The sequence below is a fragment of the Eulemur rufifrons genome, chromosome 1 (assembly GCF_041146395.1).
Source record: "Eulemur rufifrons isolate Redbay chromosome 1, OSU_ERuf_1, whole genome shotgun sequence".
Lineage (NCBI taxonomy): Eukaryota > Metazoa > Chordata > Mammalia > Primates > Lemuridae > Eulemur > Eulemur rufifrons.
Window position 1 is genome coordinate 35,707,440 of NC_090983.1, and position 23,845 is coordinate 35,731,284.

At 34.8% G+C, this 23,845-nt stretch overlaps 1 protein-coding gene across 1 annotated transcript in view; it reads left to right on the plus strand.

Annotated features, from left to right (window-relative positions):
• The window catches only part of DNAH7 (dynein axonemal heavy chain 7), a 238,249-nt gene that overhangs the window by 50,903 nt on the left and 163,501 nt on the right, over window positions 1-23,845 (plus strand). The window contains exons 16-21 of the mRNA XM_069469091.1: window positions 2,098-2,244; window positions 4,243-4,928; window positions 7,394-7,580; window positions 18,080-18,273; window positions 19,799-19,997; window positions 22,901-23,041. Coding sequence (XP_069325192.1) covers window positions 2,098-2,244; window positions 4,243-4,928; window positions 7,394-7,580; window positions 18,080-18,273; window positions 19,799-19,997; window positions 22,901-23,041 — 1,554 coding nt within the window. The remainder of the gene's footprint in view (window positions 1-2,097; window positions 2,245-4,242; window positions 4,929-7,393; window positions 7,581-18,079; window positions 18,274-19,798; window positions 19,998-22,900; window positions 23,042-23,845) is intronic.

The following is a 23,845-nucleotide window of genomic DNA, read 5'->3' on the forward strand; positions in this document are numbered from 1 at the left end:
GCTTTTAACTTTTTACATGGCAATGTCAACTCCTTTATTTCACAGGCCATGTATTTTAGTTTTCTCATACTATAAATCTTAGTAGAAGATAGTACACATATTGGATCTTTTATAATGCTTATTGGATGACTAAGAAGTGAGTAGTACATTGATCATTGTGGGGTCATTTCTTGATTTTTCAAGGCAATTGGAAGAAAACATTGGAATATATTGCCTACAAGTGACCATTAATAAAAATAATATTTATCTGATACAGTTTATAGGCATTAATTCTATTTTCAGTTTGTTGTTTGAATATGTCAGAGCTCTCTTGGTGAAATGTGCCTTCATACTCTATAATCATTCAAACTCTCCTAAACACTGTGCCCAGAATCATGACTCTAATGTTCACTAACTGGTCTTATATATAAGATGGTTTGTGATTTGCCCATCTACCTGTCCAACCCCGTTGCCTACCTCTCCCCACTCGTTCTCCTGACAGCTCCTCGGTATCTGCTCTCCTACACCTCTCCTCTCCTGCACATTATCCTGATTACCCTGGAGCTCACTCCTGCCCACAGAGCTTGTCTATCTAGCATATTCTATTCGTTTTCTCAGAAGCCCTTTCAGTAGACCTCAGTGCTGCTGCTTCTCTGCATTTTGAATACATCTCCACTGGACTGATTATCTGATCATTATGTTACTATTTTCAGGTCTGTCTCCCCATTGGACTATCAGCTCCTTGAGAGCAGGGTGTTTCATGTTTACCTTTTCTCCATTTATATCCCACTGCCTAGCACAGTGATCAACACACAGGAATGCTACGAGCACTCCATAGCTGCTGTCTCAATCAGTGACTTCGTATTTTCAGTCTCATTTTACAGATGGAAAATTAAGGTTCCCAAAAATTAAGAGACTTGTTCCTGGTCAGCCAGTAGAGATGTCCTTTGATAGAAAGCCTCACTCTCTTTCTACTATACTATAGCAAATAGAGCTAATTGGCAGAATATGGTGTTGGGAGAATAAGTCATAAACTTTAAAAAAAAAATCTTCATTTTACACTGTAGTTTATAGTTTCTGTTTCACATTCAGAACATATCAAAATTTTTAAAAACCTGCAGAAAACATCATGAATAGTAAATGATAGATGCTTAAGTTACTATATAATAGACTCTTAGAAAATTGCTAGGTGGCTGAAAATTATTGATACTTTGTTATAAAGTATACTGTTGTACAAACTACACATAATATTGATGAATTTTTCCTCTCATTTTCCTTCCCCTACTAGGCCAGAGCAATGAATTTGCCAGGACACTAGAGAAAAGAGGATGGAAATCAACCTAGATAATCTATAAAATAGAAAATCTACTTTTGAATAACCTAGATTTGACTTTTGAATATTTTATTAAGAGCTATTTTTAGAGCCATTTAACTTAGGATGCCTTACCAATAACAATTTTGTAATAAGCCTTTCTCACTACAACACACACACACATACACATACCTGTTTTATGTTGGAACACTAGTATTTAGCTTTTAAATCTGGACTTATTTACCTTACTGATTTCTTGTGAAGAGATCCCATGAGCCAAGAAAAGTAACCTTGGAATATCTTATTTTAGTGTTGCTAACTGAAATAATATCTGAGTATTAGAGCACAATTAAGGAAATTCAGGTTTTTTCCAGTTGTTTGTAAAAATGTCACAGATACCTCTATAGCCCTTAGAATAATTGAGTTTTCTTTTAATGCCATACTTGGTAATTATGAGACTTTTCAAATGCTTATGAATCATTTGCTAGCATAAATTCTTCATCATACTAAAAATACCATTGTTTAACACGTTTTTATTCATTTTATTAGTTAGAACTTCTTATATAGACAGTCTGAGTAAACTTTTTCTAATCTATGAATTAGAGGAATCTCAATCCATTAATTTTAAATTTTAAAAATTCTGCATATTTTAGATCTCAGTCATCTTCCAGATCATCTCTTTATGTTTTACCAGTGACAAAGTATAATAATAATAATTCTGATAACTCTTACAAATATTTAAATTTTTTCTTGATGTTGGGGGTTTTAATTTTAAAAATAGTAACAACAAATATTGTTTTTATTAGTTACGGTGTGAACGGTTTGTGGAGGAATTGGAGAGTTATGCTAAACAGGCAGAAGAATTTTATTCATGTGGAGATCTTCAAGATGTACAGCGATACCTAAAAAAGGCTCAAACACTGAATGGAAAGTTGGATTTAGCAGCAGACAAGGTATAATTCAAAAATACTTAAAAAGATGAATTAATTCAAATGAAAAAGCATTGAATTTGTATTGGGTATTCACCTTTAAGAAATAGATTCTAATAAAACAGTTTGACTACATTTAATTAGAGAATAATAGAAAGGACACAAATAGATTTTGTAGACATGCTTCAAGAAGGAGCAGCACTGCTGTTTTCTGTTGGCAGTGGTATATTTCAGTGGCCTTCATCTTTTTTTTTAAAGACAGAGTTACATCTCAGTCTGCTTTTCAATTTTTTCTTTGCACCATCTAATCATTTGCATCGTGGTCCTACTATGATAGTTAGGAATCCATATTTTTGAGCAGAGCAAGTGAATAATAGCACCTGGTTACTGTTTCGTTGTTCCATCCTCCTAGAATCCAGCTTAGATTTGTTGACTGTGTTTTTAAATTAGGCCCATTGTTTTCTCTCACCAAGCCACTTTTTTCCCAATACTGCTCTTTCAGAAATCAGTTTTTTTCATTAGAAGAAGCTGGAGGAGGGAAAGCCATACCATTTGCCATCTAAGATGTTTAAAATTTTTAACTGTATTTTTTTATAAAAAGGAGGAATACAAAAACATATGATATTATGATGCTCTACCATTTCTCTTACATTGAAAGATTTTAATATCTTATCAGTTCAGATAATTAAATGGTGTATAATAATCAACAATATGTCAACATGCATTGAGAAAAAAGAAATAAACCCTGTAGTTTTTTTAAACGGAGGACACTGAAATTTTAAGTAATTGCATAATTGATACATCTAGCTCACTTACAATTCTATAGATTTCTCCTCTGAACTACCCATATGCTCACGTTTCACAACTAAAATAAGAGGAAATTAATGATTTCTTTGCCTCTTCTTATCCTCCTCATATTCAAAACAGAGCTCCAGTTGCATCTTCTCTACAGAAGCTTCTATAACTGCATTATTTCAGCACTATCTCCCACCTCTGAGTGTTAGCATTTTATTGTATAGTCTATTCATTTTATATTAAACAGTTACTGTTCTGAGACATCTCTTCTATTACCTTTTATTATTTTTGTACAATTGCTATTTAAATTTCCACTTATTTAAGTCTTTTCTCCTGAGATGGATTACTAACTCCTTGGAGTTGATACTTTGCAATATTAACCTTGTTTCTATTTTCCACAGTACCTACCACAATGCTGTGTATATTAAAAGTACTTAAATTCTTGTTAATGAATGAATGATGCTGTGTCCTCAGTATGTCTGTGTGGGCAAAAACTTCTTTATCTATGTAAATTTATATTAATGATTTTAACTAACTTGACCAGATATTGTTCTTTGAAAACTAGTCAAAAAGAAATAAAGGGATGCTATTCTGCCTTTGGAAAAAAAAAGGAAATCCTGTCATTTGTGACAACATGAATGAACCTGGAGGGCATTGTTAAGTGAAATAAGCCAAGCACAGAAAGACAAATACTATATGATCTCAGTGGAATCTTTTAAAAAGTCAAACTCATGGAAGCAGAGAGTAGAATGATGCCTACCACTGGCTGGGGGTAGGGAATAGTGGGGATTGAAGATGTTGGTCAAAGGATAAAAATTTCACTTAGGAGGAATAAATTCGGGGGATATATTGATGATAGCTAATAGCAACGTATTGTATACTTGAAAATCACTAAAAGAATAGGCTTTGTAGTGTTCTTACTTCAAAAAAATAAGTATGTGAGGTAATGCATATATTAATTAGTTTGATTTACCCATTGCACAATATATACATATCTCAAAACATCATGTTGTGCATCATAAATACATGCATTTTTTTGTCAATTTAAAAGAAATAAAATAAATAGGAAAAAGAGGTTACTGTTCAGTTTTTCTTGATTATTGATATTTAACTTTAAGGTTTAGTAAAGGTTTTTGGGGTCACGTTTAAATAGATATTTTTAAAAACTTAAATTTCAATGTCATTTGCTTTCCAAATAACTAATATATTTAATACTTATCCTTTCAGATTGATCAGTTTAATGCTGAAGAGGAGGCATTTGGTTGGCTACCATCAGTATATCCTCATCGTAAAAAAATCCAAGATGGTTTGAACCCTTATCTTCGTCTCTATGAAACTGCTGTTGAATTTAGCAACAAATACAGAACATGGACAGAAGGGCCATATCACAAGGTGAATCCAGACCAAGTAGAAACAGATGTTGGAAATTACTGGAGAGGATTATATAAGCTGGAGAAAACCTTTCATGATTCTCCAAATGCATTAGCAATGACAAAAAAAGTAAGAGCAAAGGTGGAAGACTTCAAGCAGCACATTCCTCTCATTCAAGTGATCTGTAATCCTGGTTTGCGCCCCAGGCACTGGGAGGCCTTGTCTGCCATTGTTGGTTACCCATTGGAGCCAGCAGATGACTCCACTGTCTTCTCTTTTTTAGACATGAATCTAGAACCATATTTAGACAGATTTGAAGGTATTAGTGAAGCAGCTAGCAAAGAATATTCTCTTGAAAAGGCCATGGAGAAGATGATTAATGAATGGGATGCAATGGAATTTGTCATTCTTCCTTATAGAGAAAGTGGGACATTTATTTTGTCATCAGTTGATGAAATTCAGATGTTGTTGGATGATCATATTATCAAAACACAAACTATGCGAGGATCTCCTTTCATTAAGCCTTATGAAAAACAAATGAGGTAAAATGATATTTATATGACATTGTTTAAACTGTTACCAAATCACTTGTATTTAATGTAAAGTTCTGTTGAGAATTGATTCTGCATTTAATCCTTAATATTTTTAAAAGTTTATTTTAAGGAGTGGTAACCTTCATTGCCTTTGGAAGAGTACTGATCCTTTGGTATCATCTTAATGGTTTGTTAATGTCTATATTCATAGCAAAGGCAGTAAACAATCAATATCCAGATATTCATTTTTATTGCCTACAATCTGATCTTATTTGTTGACTCTCAAAAATAATTTTGTATCTGTGAGCATAGTTTATAGAATGTATAAACTATAAAACTGAAGATAATGTCATTTTTAAAATATACTAATTAGTTTGTTATAGATAATCCCTAAACATCTATTATAATTTCTACTCATAAGCATGAAGGAAAGCTAATAAGTGAAAAACAATAAAAGTATAACTTTAGTCTGGAGCTTTAAGCATTGTACACAACCAATTAAATTAAAACCTTATCCTGTTTTTCAGTATTTTCAGTTTTTATAGTTTGTATTAAGCAGTTTTTATTTTACCTTAAAAAAAAAAAACAGAGAACACCTAATTCTTACGACTGTCTTCAATGTGAATTTGCATGGCAAGGGAAAGCTGACTGCTTGTTAGTGTCTGCCTCTGGTTATTGATACATTATAAACTTGGGCACACTCTGACCTTAGCTCATTCTACGTGTTTGGTTGTTCTGCCTCCTGCCAGCTTGCTCCATTGTGCACATGAAGAGAATAATTTCTGTACTACTCTAAAAATGGTGTGCATGGTATCATTAGCAAGTAGGAAATTTACTGCATCAGACAGGGATTAGATTGAGAAAGAGAGAAGAGCACCAGAAGAAAGCAGAGGTATTCATGTCTTCTTGTGCAGACAGGTTAAAGAAATTCAGTGATAAACATTGAAAAAAAAATATTTTAGAGAGGCATTTGAAAATACCTGGTGATTTGGAGAGCTCTTATTAACATTTCTTTGTTTTCAAGATCTAAAATTACATGTCACTACTTATAAATGGCTAGTAATGCATTAAAATACATATAAAGCTATCCCACCTCTAAGTTCTGTTGCTGTTAAGAAATCATTCTTCTTTACGGCTATGTTATCTCTGATAGCAGAGTGGTTACAGCTGTCTGGGTTCAAATCTTGGTTCTATTGTTTATTAGTTGGCTAAACTTGTACCAAGCACTTGCCTTTATGTGCCTTAGTCTCCCTATTGATAAATAGATATCCCAATGGACCCTACCTTGTAAGGATGTTGTGATGATAAATATGCACAGAGTTGTTAGTTTATGGAGTAGTTATAACATTTATTCTTGAGGAAATTAAGTCATTATTTATATTCTCCATATTTATAGAAATGAACTGATGATAACCTATTGTAAATTTAAATATGCCTCCTCATGAATGCCTCATGAATGTCATATTTTGCAATATGTAGATTTTTTCTTTAAATGCTGGTTATATCTTATAAATTGAAATACAGTTGACTCTTGAACAATGCAGGGGCCAGGGGCACTGAACTCCCATGCAGTCAAAAACATGCATATAACTTTGACTTCTCCAAAACTTAAATACTAATAGCCTACTGTTAACCAGAAGGCTTATCAATAACATAATCAATTAACACATATTTTGTATACAGTATGTACTATATAGTGTATTCTTACAATAAAGCACGTAGAGAAAGAAAATGTTATGAAGAAAATCATAAGAAAGAGAAAATATATTTACTATTCACTAAGTGGAAGTGAATCATAAAAGTCTTTATCCTGTCGTCTTCACGTTGAGTAGGCTGAGGAGGAGGAAGAAGAGGAGGGCTTGGTCCTGCTGTCTCAGGTGTGGCAGAGGCAGAAGAGGTAGAAGATGTGGAAGGGAGGCAGAGAGGCAGGCACACTTCGGATAACTTTTTTGAAAAAAACCTGTGTACAAGTGGATTCAAACTTGTGTTGTTCAAGGGTCAACTGTATTTTATTCTGGAAATAAAGCCTTTATGGGCCCAAATTAAGAAAAAAAAAAAAAAAGAATGTTAAAGGAAAGGAGTCTTGGATGTAACTACCTTTCCTCAGAAGCTCAGAGTAAACTTTATTGGGAATATCTTTACTGTCTCCAGAATCTCATGTCTCAATTTGTACCCTCTAGCCATGGAACTGAATCACAGAAAGGTTTATCATTATGACATATACAGAAACCAGCCATTTGTAGATAGGTACTGCTCAACACATGTATCTATATTAGCATAAATACTATGTTATTATTTTAAAACAGATTTTGTAGAACAAATCTAGTGATTTATCTTTGAATGAAATTAGATAAATAGAAATATGGAAATTAGAATAACATTATGTATTGACAGTCTAATTGTGGTTTTGAGTTTTATCATCTGAAGCATTGCTTTTTTGCTGTCAGTAAGAACGTCTGTGTTTTGCTCCTCAGAGAATGGGAGGGCAAGCTCCTACTGCTTCAGGAGATCCTGGACGAATGGCTCAAGGTCCAAGCCACGTGGCTGTATCTGGAGCCCATTTTCAGCTCTCCGGACATTATGTCTCAAATGCCTGAGGAAGGCAGACGATTTACAACTGTGGATAAAACATGGAGAGATTTAATGAAAAGTGTCACACAGGTAGGTAAAAATCTCCAAAATTGTGATTATTTGGTTGCAGTGACATGATTTTTATTTTTAAAAATCCATATAAGCCATTATTATTTCCAATAAACCATTATCCATCTTTTCCCCACATGCATTCTCTTTTCAGCTATTATTTTAGAATGCCAGGAGCAAGAACTATCAAAAGCAAAAATAGATATTTTGCCCTGATTACTCCTTTAGGTCAAAATTGCTTTGTTTGATGACCTTCAGTCTATTAATGGTTCTTACCTGATGCTCTGGTAGGAAGACACTGGATGAGGTGCTTGCTGTCTCCATCTATTCTATGGCCCTCTCATCATGGGCTGCAACACCACTGAAATTGACCGCGGTGGAAACATGTCGGCATGCCAACCACTCAGTCAACAAATTTCCCTAGTAGAGACCTAAAATAAAGATGAGTTACAAAGATATATAGATCTGAAGAGTCCAATAAATATAAACAAAATGCAATGAAAAAATAAAAAAGTACATAAACATTGTGGAGAACTTACAATTTAAGGAGGGAATTTAATAAAAACCAATAAAACTTAAACAAGTATGGTTTTTGTTCAATTCAGAAGACATTTACATAGTTTATGTGTTATTGAAGTTAAGATTAAAATAGAAAAGTATGTTATTAAATTATATCATTAAATGAGTGTAAACTTATGCATTGGTATTTTGATCAAATACAATACTGTAAGATAGAGTGAATATTATCTTAAAATTTTCCTACCCTGAACTAGAAATATACTTATCTTTATTATTTAAGCTTTGAGAGTTCTCACTATAGTCCTAAATAATACTGTATTGACATCAACTATATCAGCAGTCCCCAACCTTTTTGGCTCTAGGGACTGGTTTCATGGAAGACAATTTTTCCATGGACCAGGAGGATGGGGTGATGGTTTGGGGATGATTCAAGCACATTACATTCATTGTGCAGTCAAACCTCTCTGCTGATGATTATCTGTATTTGTAGTCACTCCCCAGAATTAGCATCACTCCCTCAGCTCCACCTCAGATCATCAGGCATTAGATTCTCATAAGGAGCACGCAACCTAGATCCCTCGCATGAGCAGTTTACAGTAGGGTTCGTGCTCCTGTGAGAGTCTAATGCTGCGGCTGATCTGGCAGGAGGCGGAGCTCAGGCAGTGATGTGAGCAATGGGGGGTGGCTGTAAATACAGATGAAGCTTCACTTGCTCGCCTGCCACTCACTTCCTGCTGTGCAGCCCAGTTCCTAACAGGCCACAGACCGGGACCGTCCAGGGCCCATGGTTGGGGACTGCAGAACTATATGATTTGATAGGAAAATATTCAGAAAGATAGACAAGGGTTTATTTATTTAATAAGTTTACCTCATTTTATGTAATACTTGAAACAAATTTCTGTATAAACCAAACTTTTGTAAAATTAGTCACACTGGAACTAATTCCATATTTAAAGAACTTGTTAGTAAGTCAGTTTGTAACATAATCATCACTAATTAATTTTATAAATTTGGTTTTTCATATACAGTTTCCTTACAACAGTGCAAAATCCTTAAAACATGCATATATTTTCATCCAGAAAGGGATGAAGTAGAATTTTTTGGTTGTCCAAAAAAGCAAAATGTAGATGCTTGTTTTCTTTTAATTAGTGTGATTTAAAGAACAAAAAAATCCTTTTTAAAATATTTGATCAAAATTGCTCTTCAAAATCCCATACTGCTAAGGAATTTTGTAGCTATTTCCGTGCCTGAAAAGGGGCAGCTATGCTGGGCCAAGTAAATAAAGGAGGCAGATTTTGATCCTGTAAAACTGCTGAATTAAAAACAAACAGAGAAAAAAATCCCTTTACTTGCCCTTATTCCTAAATAAGAAGGTGTGGGTTTTTTTTTTTGGCGGGGGTGGGGGGGTTCGGGGGGTTGACGCTTCATTTACTTGGCTGTAAGATTGTCTTTCTCAACTGATTTGTATTTTCTCTTTCTCAATGTTAGTATCAGGGCAGCTTTGGTTCATACTTGCTAAAGCTTTGAAAATAAACATAAATCCATATTCTCTCAGGAAGTCTAATGTGATGAGCCATGTAGTAGAGGCCACTGGATTAATTGCTTAGTACAAAAAGTTATTACTTTCATTGTTAGGGGTTCCTAATAAAGGTTCTTTTAGAGGTAAACTTGCCAAGAGAAAACCCTCAGAGGTTAAAAATAGGATGTAAATGCTATTGTTAATATAATTGGCTTCATTGAGATGTCTTGGTTCCTTGAGATATAAACATGAAATAATTTTATGTTTTGGGACCAGCTACCAACTATGATGGGCAAAGCCCCTTTCTCGTTGGGAGATGCTCCCTTATTGACCTTTCAGTCTAATTCCAGAATTTTCCAGTCACTTTGGTTAGTCAGATAGTTTTGTCTATGAAGACATAGCTGTACCAGTTTTAAAATTTCAATCTCTTTTTTTTCCACTCTGAGCTCTTCTCCTCTCCACAATGCAAGTACACCTGAGATTTCAGGGTGGGGAGATATAAGGACTGTGCTCCCACACTATTTCTCTTCCACCTGCACTTATCACCTAATGTTGGTACAAGGACAGGTGAAGAGGAGGGAGGGAGGGATGTTTTGGGGAGAGAGACAGGCAGATGCAGAGGAGGAGTGAGAGAGAAACAGTGAGAGTAAAAGAGCATTTGCTGATGTAACTGATCCTGCAAAATGGGCTATTCTCTTTGTTAGTTATCATAAGATGTAGAACCTCCTGGCAGTGATGTCCATTCAATGAGCCTTTACTGTTGCTCATCACAACTGGTCTAGCTTTTTCACCAATGTGGATAGGTGATGTGCACAGATTGACTCAGTGTGGGTAGGTGAAGACCCCAACCCAGCTCTGGCTGCTGAGAGACATCATCCTGAACATTTCCCCTAGGTTTTTTCATACTCTGGGAGATTTGGCTACATCTTCAAACTGACCTTCCAGTGGTGGCTCTTGCCACATGCTTCTGATGTGTGTCTCTCTTTGCCCCATACTGTAGCAGTATTTCACAAATCTGTAGCCTTTAATTTCATCTGCCTGCTATAGCCCAAAATTTGGATCTGCAGAAAGGTGGCATCCATCTTCTGTACCTCTTAGTAACCTTGAGCACATAGTCTTTGCCCCTCCTCCTGGGTTCTCTTCCTGCTCTGGTAGTGCTGGGACCAGGTCAGCACACCTGGTGACTGAGTAGACTTCCACCTGGGGAAAAGGGTGTCAGCCTCCTCTCTTTTCAGGCATGTGACAACTTTACTAGGGACTCTCTTGAACCCCCTTCCTAAGATTCAGGGGATGAGAACTGGTTAATTGCCCACCAGATGGAGATGAAAAGAAGTGGATAATCCCTCTTCATGTATACTGTATTTCATCCCCAAACTTGACTTTTGACTTACCTAAATCTTCTTTTGTATTCCACACAAGGCAAAAGAAGGCACTCTTGAATTTCTCCTCAAACACTTTCCTCTTCTAGTCTAACCCCGTCAGTTTCATTCTGGTCAGAAACTTGGGATCATTCTTTATTTTTCTTTTTTCCTTTATTATAGTAAATATGATCATTTGGCACCAAGCATCTCATCTCTTTCTAGTGAAGTGAAAAGCCAAAACAACATCATCTCCCAGACTCTCTGGCATCTAGATTTCTGGAAATGAATTAGATCTTGTCAATTAGGTGCACTCATTTGGGATCTGGAATGCATAAGTGAAACAGTAGCCATCTTGCTGCCATTTTATCTATTTTTGCTATCAAGCAAGATAATAAACATGTGATTTTTTTTTTCTAATGAGACTTCAATGTCTGGTTACCAGTTTTATGGGTATTGGGAGACAGTGATGATGATGGCTTCCTGATCGCACCCTCTGGTCCCTAGCATCAAGGCCACTATGGTGGGTTCTTGAACTCAGTCATTCAAGTGGTGGTATCCTTTTGTCTTGATTAGGGCAGAGGTAATAACCCCTGGAAGGTCATTTCTAGTGTTTTAGGAGTCTCTCCTGGAAGCCCATCCTGGAGTGTGTTCCCCCATGCCTTCCAGTGATTTTGTAATCACTTCATTCCCTGTGATAAATCCCTTTTTGCTTAATATACCTAGAGGCATTATGCTCTGAACTTGAATAAATATACTAGAACCTTAAGGATGGGATGGATTTAGGATTGTATATGACACACTTGGGTTTTAGGGTATTGAAGATCTAGTTATCATTTGAAAATAGAACTCTGGTAGTGCCTGGCATGCAGTGCAAAATCACTTACTTAAATTATGCTCTCAGTCTTCTAGAATGAACAGTATTATTTTACAGCAAGTGTTTGGTGGATGAAGTAGCTGCTGGAATAGGTCAATATGGTAAGAATTTGAAATACAAGGCATGTGAGATGGGCTGGATTCTTTCAAAAGCCCTGGAGAAATTAAAAAAATGGCATAATCGAGAGTTTAAAATTCTCTGCTCAGGATGTGGTCAGAGGACTAAGGAGCTTCTGTGATTGCCCTCAAAGAGCCTTCTATTTCTCATAGACACAAGTTTGACATAATCAGAAATGAGTTACAGAATCTGATTCAATGAGTTACCAAATTTCAATGTAATATAATTCTCAGCCTTTCCAGACCTGTTGTGTGAAAGGTAGTTTACTCATTGGGAAAGAGTGGCATGGTGAGAACTGGAAATGGGGACATTTGGATAAATTTGATTGATTCTGGGTACCCTGACCCTCAAATTCTGCTGAGCCGCCCTTGCCAGAAGCCTTGGCAGAAGTTTACAGAAATATGAGAGGCAATGTATTGCATGGTGCTTGTCTAGGGAGGAAAGAACCTAAATTAGTTGTGGTCAAATGTGTTGGTTAGCGCGCTTACCAGAGATCTTGTTTCAATGTGCTAGTTAAGGAGTTGTGAGTGGTTCCATTTATTTACTTTGTTTTGACCAAAACCTGGCTTCTGTGATGGCCTATCTCAATAAGATTGAAGTGGTAGAAAATGTGTTTTTTAAGAAACTACAGATTAGTTTACAGATATTTGTGCAGAATATGCTTGTACCACCCAGAAGTGGAAATTACAACTCCTCTTAGAGTTGGCCTTAAAGAACAGTAGGAAGGGAATCCTTCTAGTGGGCTTAACTTAAATGAGTATGTCAGCTTTTTTTTAAACCTTGCTTGGAAAGAATGTTTGCTCAGAAGTGTGGATCTACATTGATCATGATCAGTAGCAAAGAGTATTGATGCATAATCAAGGATTTAGGAACAAGTTTGAAATATGGGTAACAAGGAAGTCTAGGGAAGAGATCTGTAAGAGATCACAGTATAGACTTAAATATGAACATATTTGTGTTCGATGTGAATGCTGAATAAAAGGTACCACTGCAAAAAGAGGCATTTAATTATATGGTTGACCAGTTGACTTATTTTGTGACTGTCAACCAGCATATACCAGTATGTGTACAGTGAGATATGAAATAGAATAATCATGTAATACATTGTCCAAACTGGAGAACATTTAAGAATTAAGGCAATTAGTAATTAATCCAGGAAAGCAAGCATAAACCAGAACTCTCTTTGTCAAACTGGGATATATGGTCACTTTAGCTATAAATGAAGGCAGGGATGGAAATTATGGAAGGATTTACCATCACAGGCTACCCCTCACCAACACGGCTGGGTGCTCAATCTGCCAACAGCAGAAATTAACATAGTGCTTCTGTTACAGCACCATACCTGGAGGTACCAGGCAATCAGTTGGAGGGAATTAAATACTACACTGGCCCTCTTTCAGTATGGAAGCAGGCAATGATTTGTCTACACGAGATGGATTTTTCTTTTCCCACCCCAAGCTTCTGCTAACATTGTCATTCACTGACTTACTGAATGACTTATTCATTGTCACAGTTTCCACATAACATTCTTTTCTGCTAAGGAACTCATATTACAAAGAAAATGAAGGGGTTGATTGACACTCATGAGATTTACAGGTCCTACTATGAGCATTGACCTTATAAAAAGTGAAATAGCCCGTATTGAAGACTCCTTTGCTGGATCTGAGGGAAGAGAACAGTTTGTAAGTTTGGGGTACAGTTCTAGCATATACATGGCATTTGTTCTCCGCTGGCTCCAACTGTATGGTTTCTCCTGTGGGCAGAGTACATGGTTCTGAGAATTAAGGTGTGAAAACAGGAGTGACACATCTCACCAATTCATCAAAGAAGATATTCACAACAATTTTGCTTCTCAATTTTTGCTAGTTGAAAACAAGTAAAGATTATCTTAACTAGATTAACTAATCTTAGTATCCAAGGGAGAAATGCCTCTGTATGGGGACATATCAGTGGTTTCATTGAACAGGAAGTTCTTGATCTGCTTACTCCACCAATATGTCTCTGTTTTTATAACTTTTCACTTTATTTACTCTATTCCAGCCACACTGGCTTCCTCCTTCTTCTTCTTTTTCAAAACCAGAAATATCAAACACACTGTACCCCAGGACCTTTGCATTGGCTGGACCCTCTTCCTGGAATACTCTACCACGAAATATCTGCAGAGCTAATACCTTGCTTCCTTTAAGTCTTTTCTCAAATATTACCTTTGCGAAGAGGCTCACATTGAGAAACCTATTTGAAATTTACCTGCCTTTGCCTTTTTGGGCACTTCTTATCCCCCTTTTCTTTTGTATAGCATCTATCATCTTCTGACTTGCTATGTGATTTATGAATTATGTTTATTATTTATTGTCTTCCCCATGGAGGCTGAGATCTTTGTTTTGTTCATTGTTGTTGCCCAAGAACTGAGAACAGTGATTGATATGTGGAAGTAGCTGTCCTTCAATAAATATCTGTTGAATTAGTAAACAAATAATTGAGATTGATCCCTAAATTAATTATTGCTAGTTCTAAGAATTCTGAGTTTATTCTGAAAAAACTTCTCTGAAAATTCTATTTTAGGTAAGTGGGCCCTGAGATCTGGATTAATCCTAGAAATATCCTGGATCTTAAAGGAAAGAATTTCTATTCTTGATGAGGTCAAAGAATCTTAAAATTGCAAGGGGGCTTATAGTTTTACTCTGTCAACCCACATTTCCTTTCTTAGTGCAAAAGGTTTACTGAGAATCTTACCAGTTTTCTGTTGTTCAGGGATTTCAGATTAGGAAATTTATGCTTCCACAGATTTACTGAACAGGCTTGAGCTTAATTCCACTAAGTATACAAAACTGTATTTTCTGCAAAAATAAAGGCAGCAGTAATTAGAAAGCACTCTCTATATACTCACATTAAAGTTTCAAGCCCTTGATATCACAGTCTTTTTAAAAGTTTAGAAATCAACCAGTAGATTGTCATTTGTGTTGATGAGATTGGTGGATGCTTGTGAAGCAAATGAAGATACATGAAAGTCGTAAAATTGTTCCATTAACCCAAAAATATGACGGTTAATAATTCATTTCTTCCCCTTCAGGAGACAGAGAGTAATTAACGTGTCAAGGAAGTCACACTAAATTTCAAATTTCAGGTAGCTTCCTGTTATAACATCTTATTGTTAAATCCTGAGAACATAGCTAACAAGTACCAGCCTGGTACAACATGGAGGGTTGTACCTTCCTTGAGTTCCCCTGTATGTCTGCAGACTTAACTCATCCTCATTCATTCAGCCGTTCAGCAAATATTCATGGAATGCCTACTCTGTCCCAGGATTTTATGGCAATGCTTAAAGGAGTGTAAAGTCAGTTTTATTTTACAATGATAAATATCTTCCTTGAAGGATGGCAGATTATAAAATGTTCATTTTAACTCCATAAAGCTGATGGAGTAATGTAAGTACTTCATTCTCCCCTTTTCCCCAGAGTGTGTGTGTGTCTCTCTCTCTAAGAGACAATTATGGGGGTTGGGAGTGAAAAGGGTAGTGTATGTGTGTTTAGGCACTATATTAGTCACTTCAAATGTCTTAACTAATTTAGTAATTTAGGGCTCATAGCAACTTTAAGAGAAGGGCTCTCATCCTCATTTTAAAGATAAGGGATAAAAAAAGACTCATTAAATAAATGATCCAAGGTCACACAGGTAATAAGGAACAGAGAGTGGAATAGAAATGAGGTCTGTCCAAATTTAGGACTTTTTAAAAAAAATCGGATTCAGCCTTTATTATATTTATTTGATTCAGAATCATTGAGCTAATCTGGTTGAATTGGTTTGACCTCAGAAATTTAAGAGTCAAAATTTTTACTTGAATGCTATTTCCAGAGGTTTTTGTTGTTATTGTTTGTTTGTTGTTGTTTTGGTAACTATAGCATTTAGTGAAGCGAATATGACCTGTTGTTTAAATAACTGAATATTTAGCTTTCAAATCTCAGATTAAGAACAGAAACATTGTAATAAATTATCTGTTTAAGAACAACAAATATTATTTATTTGCAAAAGGAGTTTTTCACATTTGTTAGCCACAATTCAGCTTTTTAAAAATTTTCAACAAAGAAAGGTATACTTTTCCAGAAGATGGCACTCTAAGAACACCATTTTGGTTTTTGGATTTAGGGATGCAAGAGTACTACTGTATCCTTCATTGGATGAATTGTACATTTAAATTATGGCCCGAGTCTTTGTTGTGCTGTGCGTGTGTGTGTTTATTATCTGTTTGAAACATAAAACTGTTAGGAAGTATAATAAAATGCCTTTTAAAATTGTGCACCTTTAAAGATCTAATCATATTATTAATACATGATTCATACAGTCCTGTTTTATTGAGAAGACAGGTATTAATGATAATTATTCTGTTTTTTGATTAAATTGCTATGTTTTCAAGATACATTGTTATAATTCAAAACAAAGCAGAAAATTACATCTTTCCTTTTCAGCCATCTTCAAAGTACATCAACAAAAACATATTTTAGAGACTTCTGCAACAGAACAAAATTCTTATATGGAACAATTTACAACTGACAGTTTTGGTTGATCTCTCAGTTGTGGCTGAATAACAGAAATAAGTTTAATTATTAATAGTCTTGAAACTTAGTGTTTAGTTTTTAACAATATTCTCTTGATTTAATTTCATATAAATTTTCTAAACTGCTCTGTTAGTTTTATTAATAAATGTCTAGTGTGTTCTCATGAGGGTTGTTATTTGGTGATTGAAATCTCTGTTGAATTTTAACACCTCTTTTTAACATCTTTAAGCTTATTTAGTAAAGAACTTTCCTTACCTTGTCAGTGATGTCGATGGTGAACACTGAGTTTGGAACTGTAAAAGCGAGAATAGGCCTGAATGAGATCAACCACATGTTAAAAAAAAAGAAAGCAAAAAGAATTTTATTTCAACTCTATCTATTAACAGATTATATTTTAATATGTATTTCTAAAGATTTTCATAAACCCAGTGGTTACTGTATAGCTATTTTGAGAAATCAATAAACTCCATATACTTTTTTAAAAATATGAGTTCTTAAGATCAGCTTTTGGTTATAATTCTCATTTTGAATCCCATAGCATAAAAGAAAACTCTTTAAAATATTTGATTGTGTTTGCATCACTTTAAAGCAAACAGCTCATAGTGACACTTTCATGTGATAAAATGTTCAGAATTCCATACCTTAAAGGTGGAACAGTCTTAGTCACTAGAAAGTTCAGGAAGAGCACATCTTGAGCTTCGGCAAGAAGTGTTATAAAGTAGTTCCAAGTGTAGTTGTTTACTATATAAGATCTTCATTGAAAACTCCTTCCCCACTCCCCTAACTCTTACTTTTTTCTTCATAGCTATAAAACATGTATTATGTTATTTTATTATTATTGATAACAGTAATATTCAAAATAATAATTGTAATGATGACTTACTATTTAGAGTACTTTTCCTCAAAGAATAAAAGACAAAAGAACATATCTTATACTAGTTTGTTTCCACTGTCCTTGGGAGGTGGCATTCTCCCTCCTTTTTTGTCTCTTTCTCTTTCCAACGTAGAATGAGAAATTGTGAACAACATCGCTCAGGATCAAGTCAAAGTGACTTTTGTATCCTTAAAGAGGCAAGGTAGAATTAGCATATGCAAGACTACTTTTTAAAAATAAATATTCCTCTAAAATTTGCATAACCTCTGGCAGGACGTGGTGGCTCACACCTGTAATCCTAGCACTCTGGGAGGCCAAGGCAGAAGGATTGTTTGAGGTCAGGAGTTTGAGACCAGCTTGAGCAAGAGTGAGACCCTGTCTCTACTAAAAATAGAAAAAATTAGCTGGGCAACTAAAAACAGAAACAAAAAATTAGCCGGGCGTGTTGGCAAGTACTTGTACTCCCAGCTATTTGAGAGGCTGAGGCAGGAGGATTGTTTGAGCCCAGGAGTTTGAAGTTGCAGTGAGCTATTGATGATGCCACTGCACTCTAGCCGGGGTGACAGAGTGAGACCTTATCTCAAAAAAAAAAAAAAATTGCGTAACCTTTGATTAAAAACATGCAATTTCAAATAGAATATGAATATAAATAAAGTTACTGTCTCACATTTTTGAGTTGAGGGGTTTTTATTTTTATTTTTAGGATAAACATGTTCTGACAGTTGTAACTATTGAAAGAATACTGGAAAGGCTGAAAAAATCAAATGAACTTTTGGAACTCATTCTTAAAGGACTTAATGAATATTTGGAAAAGAAACGGCTCTTCTTCCCCAGATTCTTTTTCTTGTCGAATGATGAACTTCTTGAGATACTATCTGAGACTAAAGATCCCACTAGGTAAGTAACTGACATGTATCATACATGGCTAAATTTATCTGCTTAAACTTAATTTTTAGAACAAGGTGGAACATAAATATATAATTATGTTTATGTAATAATTTTTTCAGAGTAGTTTAAATATTACCAATAATCAACTTTGAATAATTATTAAAAACATAAATAATATATTGAATGATACTTTTTCCAAATGTGATGAACCTCAAATGGATTTTTTATTTTATCACGTTTTCTTGTAGATTTTCCAGAACACATGACTCTTTTACAGCACACTCAGAATAAAAGCCAGTGCCCTCACAGTGCCTTGCAGCGGCTCCCACATCACCTCCCCATTATCCTTCCTGTTCATCTCCTACTAGTTTTCTTGCTCACTCTGCTTATAGTTCACCAGCCTTTTTGCAGTTCCCACATAAAAGGGACAGCCTCCCCCACTCAGTGAACTGTCCTCTTTGTCTAGGATGCTCCTTACCCAAAGGCCCTTCTTCCTTTATCTCCTATAGGTCTTTGTGAAAACCTGCTCAAACATCTGCCATTCAGGGAGGCCTTCCCTCACTGCCACATTTAAAATGGCAGCCCCTCCAGCACTCAGCAGCCACCTTCCTGGACGTAGCATCCCTGCCTTATTTTGCTTCTACATACTTGTCATCTGGCATACTCTATAATTAATGCACTTATTTCTTTACTGCTTGGTTTCCTCTAGCAGAATATAAGCTCCATGATGGTAGAGATTTTTGACTGTTTTTTCCCACTGCTGACTCCTCAAATCCTTAGAAGAGTATCTGACGGATATTTGTTAAACAAATTTGTTAATTTTATATTTTGTGCCTACAAAGTAGAAAACAAGTTATCCAGACAAACAGATAGATTTAGGCTCAGATTTCCGTCTGAGTTTTTAATACTCTGCTTCTTTTTGCCCATTTGAAAGATGAATGCAACTAGTTATTGGTAATGTGCCAAAAATGAGGGGTTTATTCAGTCCTATCTATATTACACTGAATAGACTAACAGTTGGGTACTGTCAAAGCAGTTGATTTAGTAAACTGTAAAGTACTTAAAGCACTAAACCTAGTCCACAATTTTCAGGCAGTCTCTGAAAATCCCAGTTGAAATGACTGCTTTTGTGCATTTGAAGATTATTCAGACTAGCGTATTTATCTGTTAGTCAAGACTGGTTTGCTCCTTATGTTACTTTTACCCTCTTTTAATTCATTGTGTTGAAGACAAAGCCTCATGGGTAGCTCTTATTATAATTGTAATTTTATAGATTGTTTTGTGATTATTCAATTAGTACTGACTTCTCACTAGACTATATAATCCTTGTAGGCAGAGATTGTATCTTTTCTTTCATTTGGGTTTTGGGGGTTTTGTCTTTTGCTCAGCACTTCACCTCCAGCAGCACCTAGCACAGGCCTGACTCTTAGTGTACATTTATGAATTTTAAATGAAGATTGGTGCACAAAGAACACTGGCATCTAAGGAATTGTTTTAATTTGATTAATTCTCTTAAAAACTTTTTTCCTGGTAGGGTGCAACCTCACTTGAAGAAATGTTTTGAAGGAATTGCAAAGGTAGAATTCACAGAAACTTTAGACATTACTCACATGAAGAGTAGTGAAGGAGAGGTTGTGGAACTCACAGAGGTCATTTCAACAGCCAAAGCCAGAGGTCAAGTGGAAAAGTGGTTGGTTGAGTTAGAGAGAATTATGATTAAGTCCATCCACAAGGTAATCAGTTATATTTATTATTTTTAGAAAAGAAATGATCAAGTATTATTGACAAATGCAGTGTCGTTTAGACAGAAATGGAGACATGAATTACCAATTCAAATGTGATAGATAACTTGAAGGCAAAAAGATGGTCTATGATGGTAATTTTTTAGTGACTTACTTAAAAAGTAGGACAAAATGACATCCGTACTACAGATAACATGTACTTTAGTAATGTATCTGTCTCATTTCTTGTGGCCACATGCTAGTTCTTTCATCATTACTTAGATCCACTCTGGTCTACACAGTCTGTCTTTAGTCTTACCTTGGAAGTATTTCTTTACAGGTTTACATCAATCTCCTTGACATATATGAATCTTTTTGCTCTGTGAGTATATAAAACACATAACAAAGTAGTAGAAAATCATATATATTTCCTGCAATTAATAGCAACTTCATGTTTTCCACATCTCATAAAACATACTGTCAGCTCAATCATTTGTAATTATCTTTGTTAATAGAGAACTTCAAGTCATACCAACAAATAAATTCATTTTTTACTGTAATGTGGGCTTACCATTTACGTTCTTCATCAAGAATGAAAATCATGATTGAGCAGGGGAGCATGAAGGAAGCATAATTAATTAATTCATTTTTAAATTAATATTTCAGATTCTCCCACACATTATTGGAAAAATTTGTTGGAATCTGGGTGTTTAATGTTACCCTATATCTTAATGTTCCTTTCTCTTCTTAAATATGGTTTAAATCTTATCTGCATAATGTTAATATATTCTTAAAAATGTGAAATCTTTTGGACAGTTTCCCATTTTCCCATTTTCTCTCTGTTATGAGTTAAATTACAATGAATGTACTTATGCATATAGCTGCTTTCTTTGGTTGAATTATTTATTTTCTTATAAAAACTTTTCATGGGCCGGGCGCGGTGGCTCACGCCTGTAATCCTAGCACTCTGGGAGGCCGAGGCGGGCGGATCGCTTGAGGTCAGGAGTTCAAGACCAGCCTGAACAAGAGTGAGACCCCGTCTCTACTAAAAATAGAAAGAAATTATATGGACAACTAAAATATATATATAGAAAAAATTAGCCGGGCATGGTGGCGCATTCCTGTAGTCCCAGCTACTCGGGAGGCTGAGGCAGTAGGATCGCTTAAGCCCAGGAGTTTGAGGTTGCTGTGAGCTAGACTGACGCCACGGCACTCACTCTAGCCCGGGCAACAGAGTGAGACTCTGTCTCAAAAAAAAAAAAAAACTTTTCATGAGTAGGACCACTGGGCCAAAGAGGATGAGTTTTCACAGGCCTTGATAAGTATTGACAAATAGCATTATCATTTATGTTGCCATTAGCAATGTAAATAAATTTCACTTTGAACACTATTTAGCAGCATTTAATTGGGTTATATAATTTGCTAATTGATGTAGTATACAGTGACAAGTCATTATTTTAGGCATATCTGATATTATTTCAACTATTCTTTTAATTTTATTTGTCAAAGTACTTACAGAAAATATTTTGATTGTTATTTCAGAGATTAAGACATGGTGGTAACAAATTGTGTAGGAAATAAATATCTTCTCAAAATGTTCATGTGTAAGTTTGTGTTGGTAAAATAGCCAAGCAAAAGCAATATAAAATATTACAAATAAGATATATTAATATGTGTTGCTATGTTGTGCTATATGTATTTGCATGCTTGAAAGGCAACTGCATATATATTATTAGATCTATGTATGCCATATATATAATATATGGTAAACATTCATATAATAGTAGACTTTTCATAGGATATTGTGTAACTTTATATAATCATATTTCTCCTCATATGACTATTATAGATGTCCCTTGCTGTGATTTAGATTTTAGTGTCTTCCTCTTGTTCTCCCCACAACATGCTTCTAGAACACATATTTACTCCATCTTCTTGGCACTTCTTGGCTGTGCCTTTCTATTCTTTTTTTGTTTCTTCCATCCTTCAGTTGTTCATTTTGCCTGCCCTTTCTGTAGCTGCTTCTTGCTTTTAAAAATGTCTTTATTATCAATAGCCAACACTCTGCCCTTTATCTTTCTTCAGTTCTATAAATATCCCAGTGAGAATAGAAGTCCAGAAAGGTTTTAACCATCCTTATATATTTTCAGAAAAATCTAATTTTGACAATCTTTTCTGAAATTCAAACATTAAGGTACTTACCACCTCACAGATGACATTACTATTTTTGGTTGATGCATATAATAGAATATGGTGTTTCCCACTGATGGTTGGTAGAAAAAGTAGATATATCAGTCCACCAAACATATGTAGCAAAGTACACAAATTAGACTTCCTTACTTTACAGCTCTCAACTCTTCCACGAATGAATTATACATCTATCTCTGTCATCACTGCCTTGGGCATCACACTATAGGATTGAGAGGGAGTGAGGTCTGGAATCACAGGAGGAACTTTAAATGGATTGTGTGGTTTGCCTGAGTGTGCATATATGCACATGCATATGGCCAAGTGGAGATCTGATTAAATTAAATGAAAATCATTATCTGTGAATTTGATAGATCTCATTTTGGAATTTTTTGAATTTCCTTGTGCTTGTTCAATCCAAATATATATAGGATATCTTTGACTAAAATGTTCAAGTGAATATTTGATATTAATATAATGTGGCTCACACAAATGTTTAATGTATTGGTAAAATAAAATATTATGTAATATTTGTTTTGATCACAGGCATATGAATAAACTTGAATTTAAATAACTCTAATCACATGTGTTAAGTGAATCTTTCATAATTGGTTAAGAATATTTTAAAAAGTTGAGCAGTATGAGTTAATCTAGTTTAAGAATTTAGCTCTTCATTATATAGTTTGCTGAAGAAATTGTTAATCTTTAGCATTTTCTTTTTCAATTAGGTAATTGGAGTTGCAATTTTGGCCTATACAAAAAATGAGCGAATTCACTGGGTACGGGATTGGCCTGGACAGACTGTTCTCTGTGTATCCCAAATTTTTTGGACATTAGAAGTACAAACAGCTATTCCAATGGGGCTAGAGGTAAGCTTTTGTTACCCTTAGTTTTTTCAGTATTTTTTCAATAGTTACCATTGCCAGAATATACTTATTCTAAAAAATAAAATAATGACAATTCACTAGAAAAAATCTGTTATACTACAAGACAAATTGTAGATTTTTTAAAATAAAAATTTCATATAACAAATATGTAGGAAAAACTTATACAAATAACTACTCAAATTTATGTTTAAAACATCTGTTTATTCACAGTACATAAAAGTCAAGAGCACTGGAGCCTCAAAATCTTATTATATACATTTTTGTGCCTTTAAAAACAGTAATAATAGAACTAAGAAATTCAGAAAGATTAAGAGGGAATAAAGTAATGTAATCCTCTCGTAAGTCTTGAGTAAAACTACCCTATATACATAAGGTATCAGTTGACTTATTGTGACTATTTTTAATGTATTGATTTTTAATAAACAATAAATTATTACTATTTTCAATGGTGCTTAGATTTAAATATTCTAATATAATTTTATATATGAATTTAATATTACTAATTGGATTATTAATTAAAAACCAAAATTGCATTCAATGTAATCGAGACAAGATTTCAAGCAAATCAACTTTTAATTAACTGATGGGTCAACTGGAACCTAGCAATATAGATCTTTAGTTTGAAACCATGGTTTTAAAATATATTTTTGACATGGAATTTGATATGTCTTTGAGTCTAAGGTATTGCTGAACAGGGGTTTGAGAGGAACACATGTTCTTTGTAGGCAGGCAGATCCCAAAGAGGAAGGTGTTGGGTGACACATGCTTAATTCACTCCAGCTTACC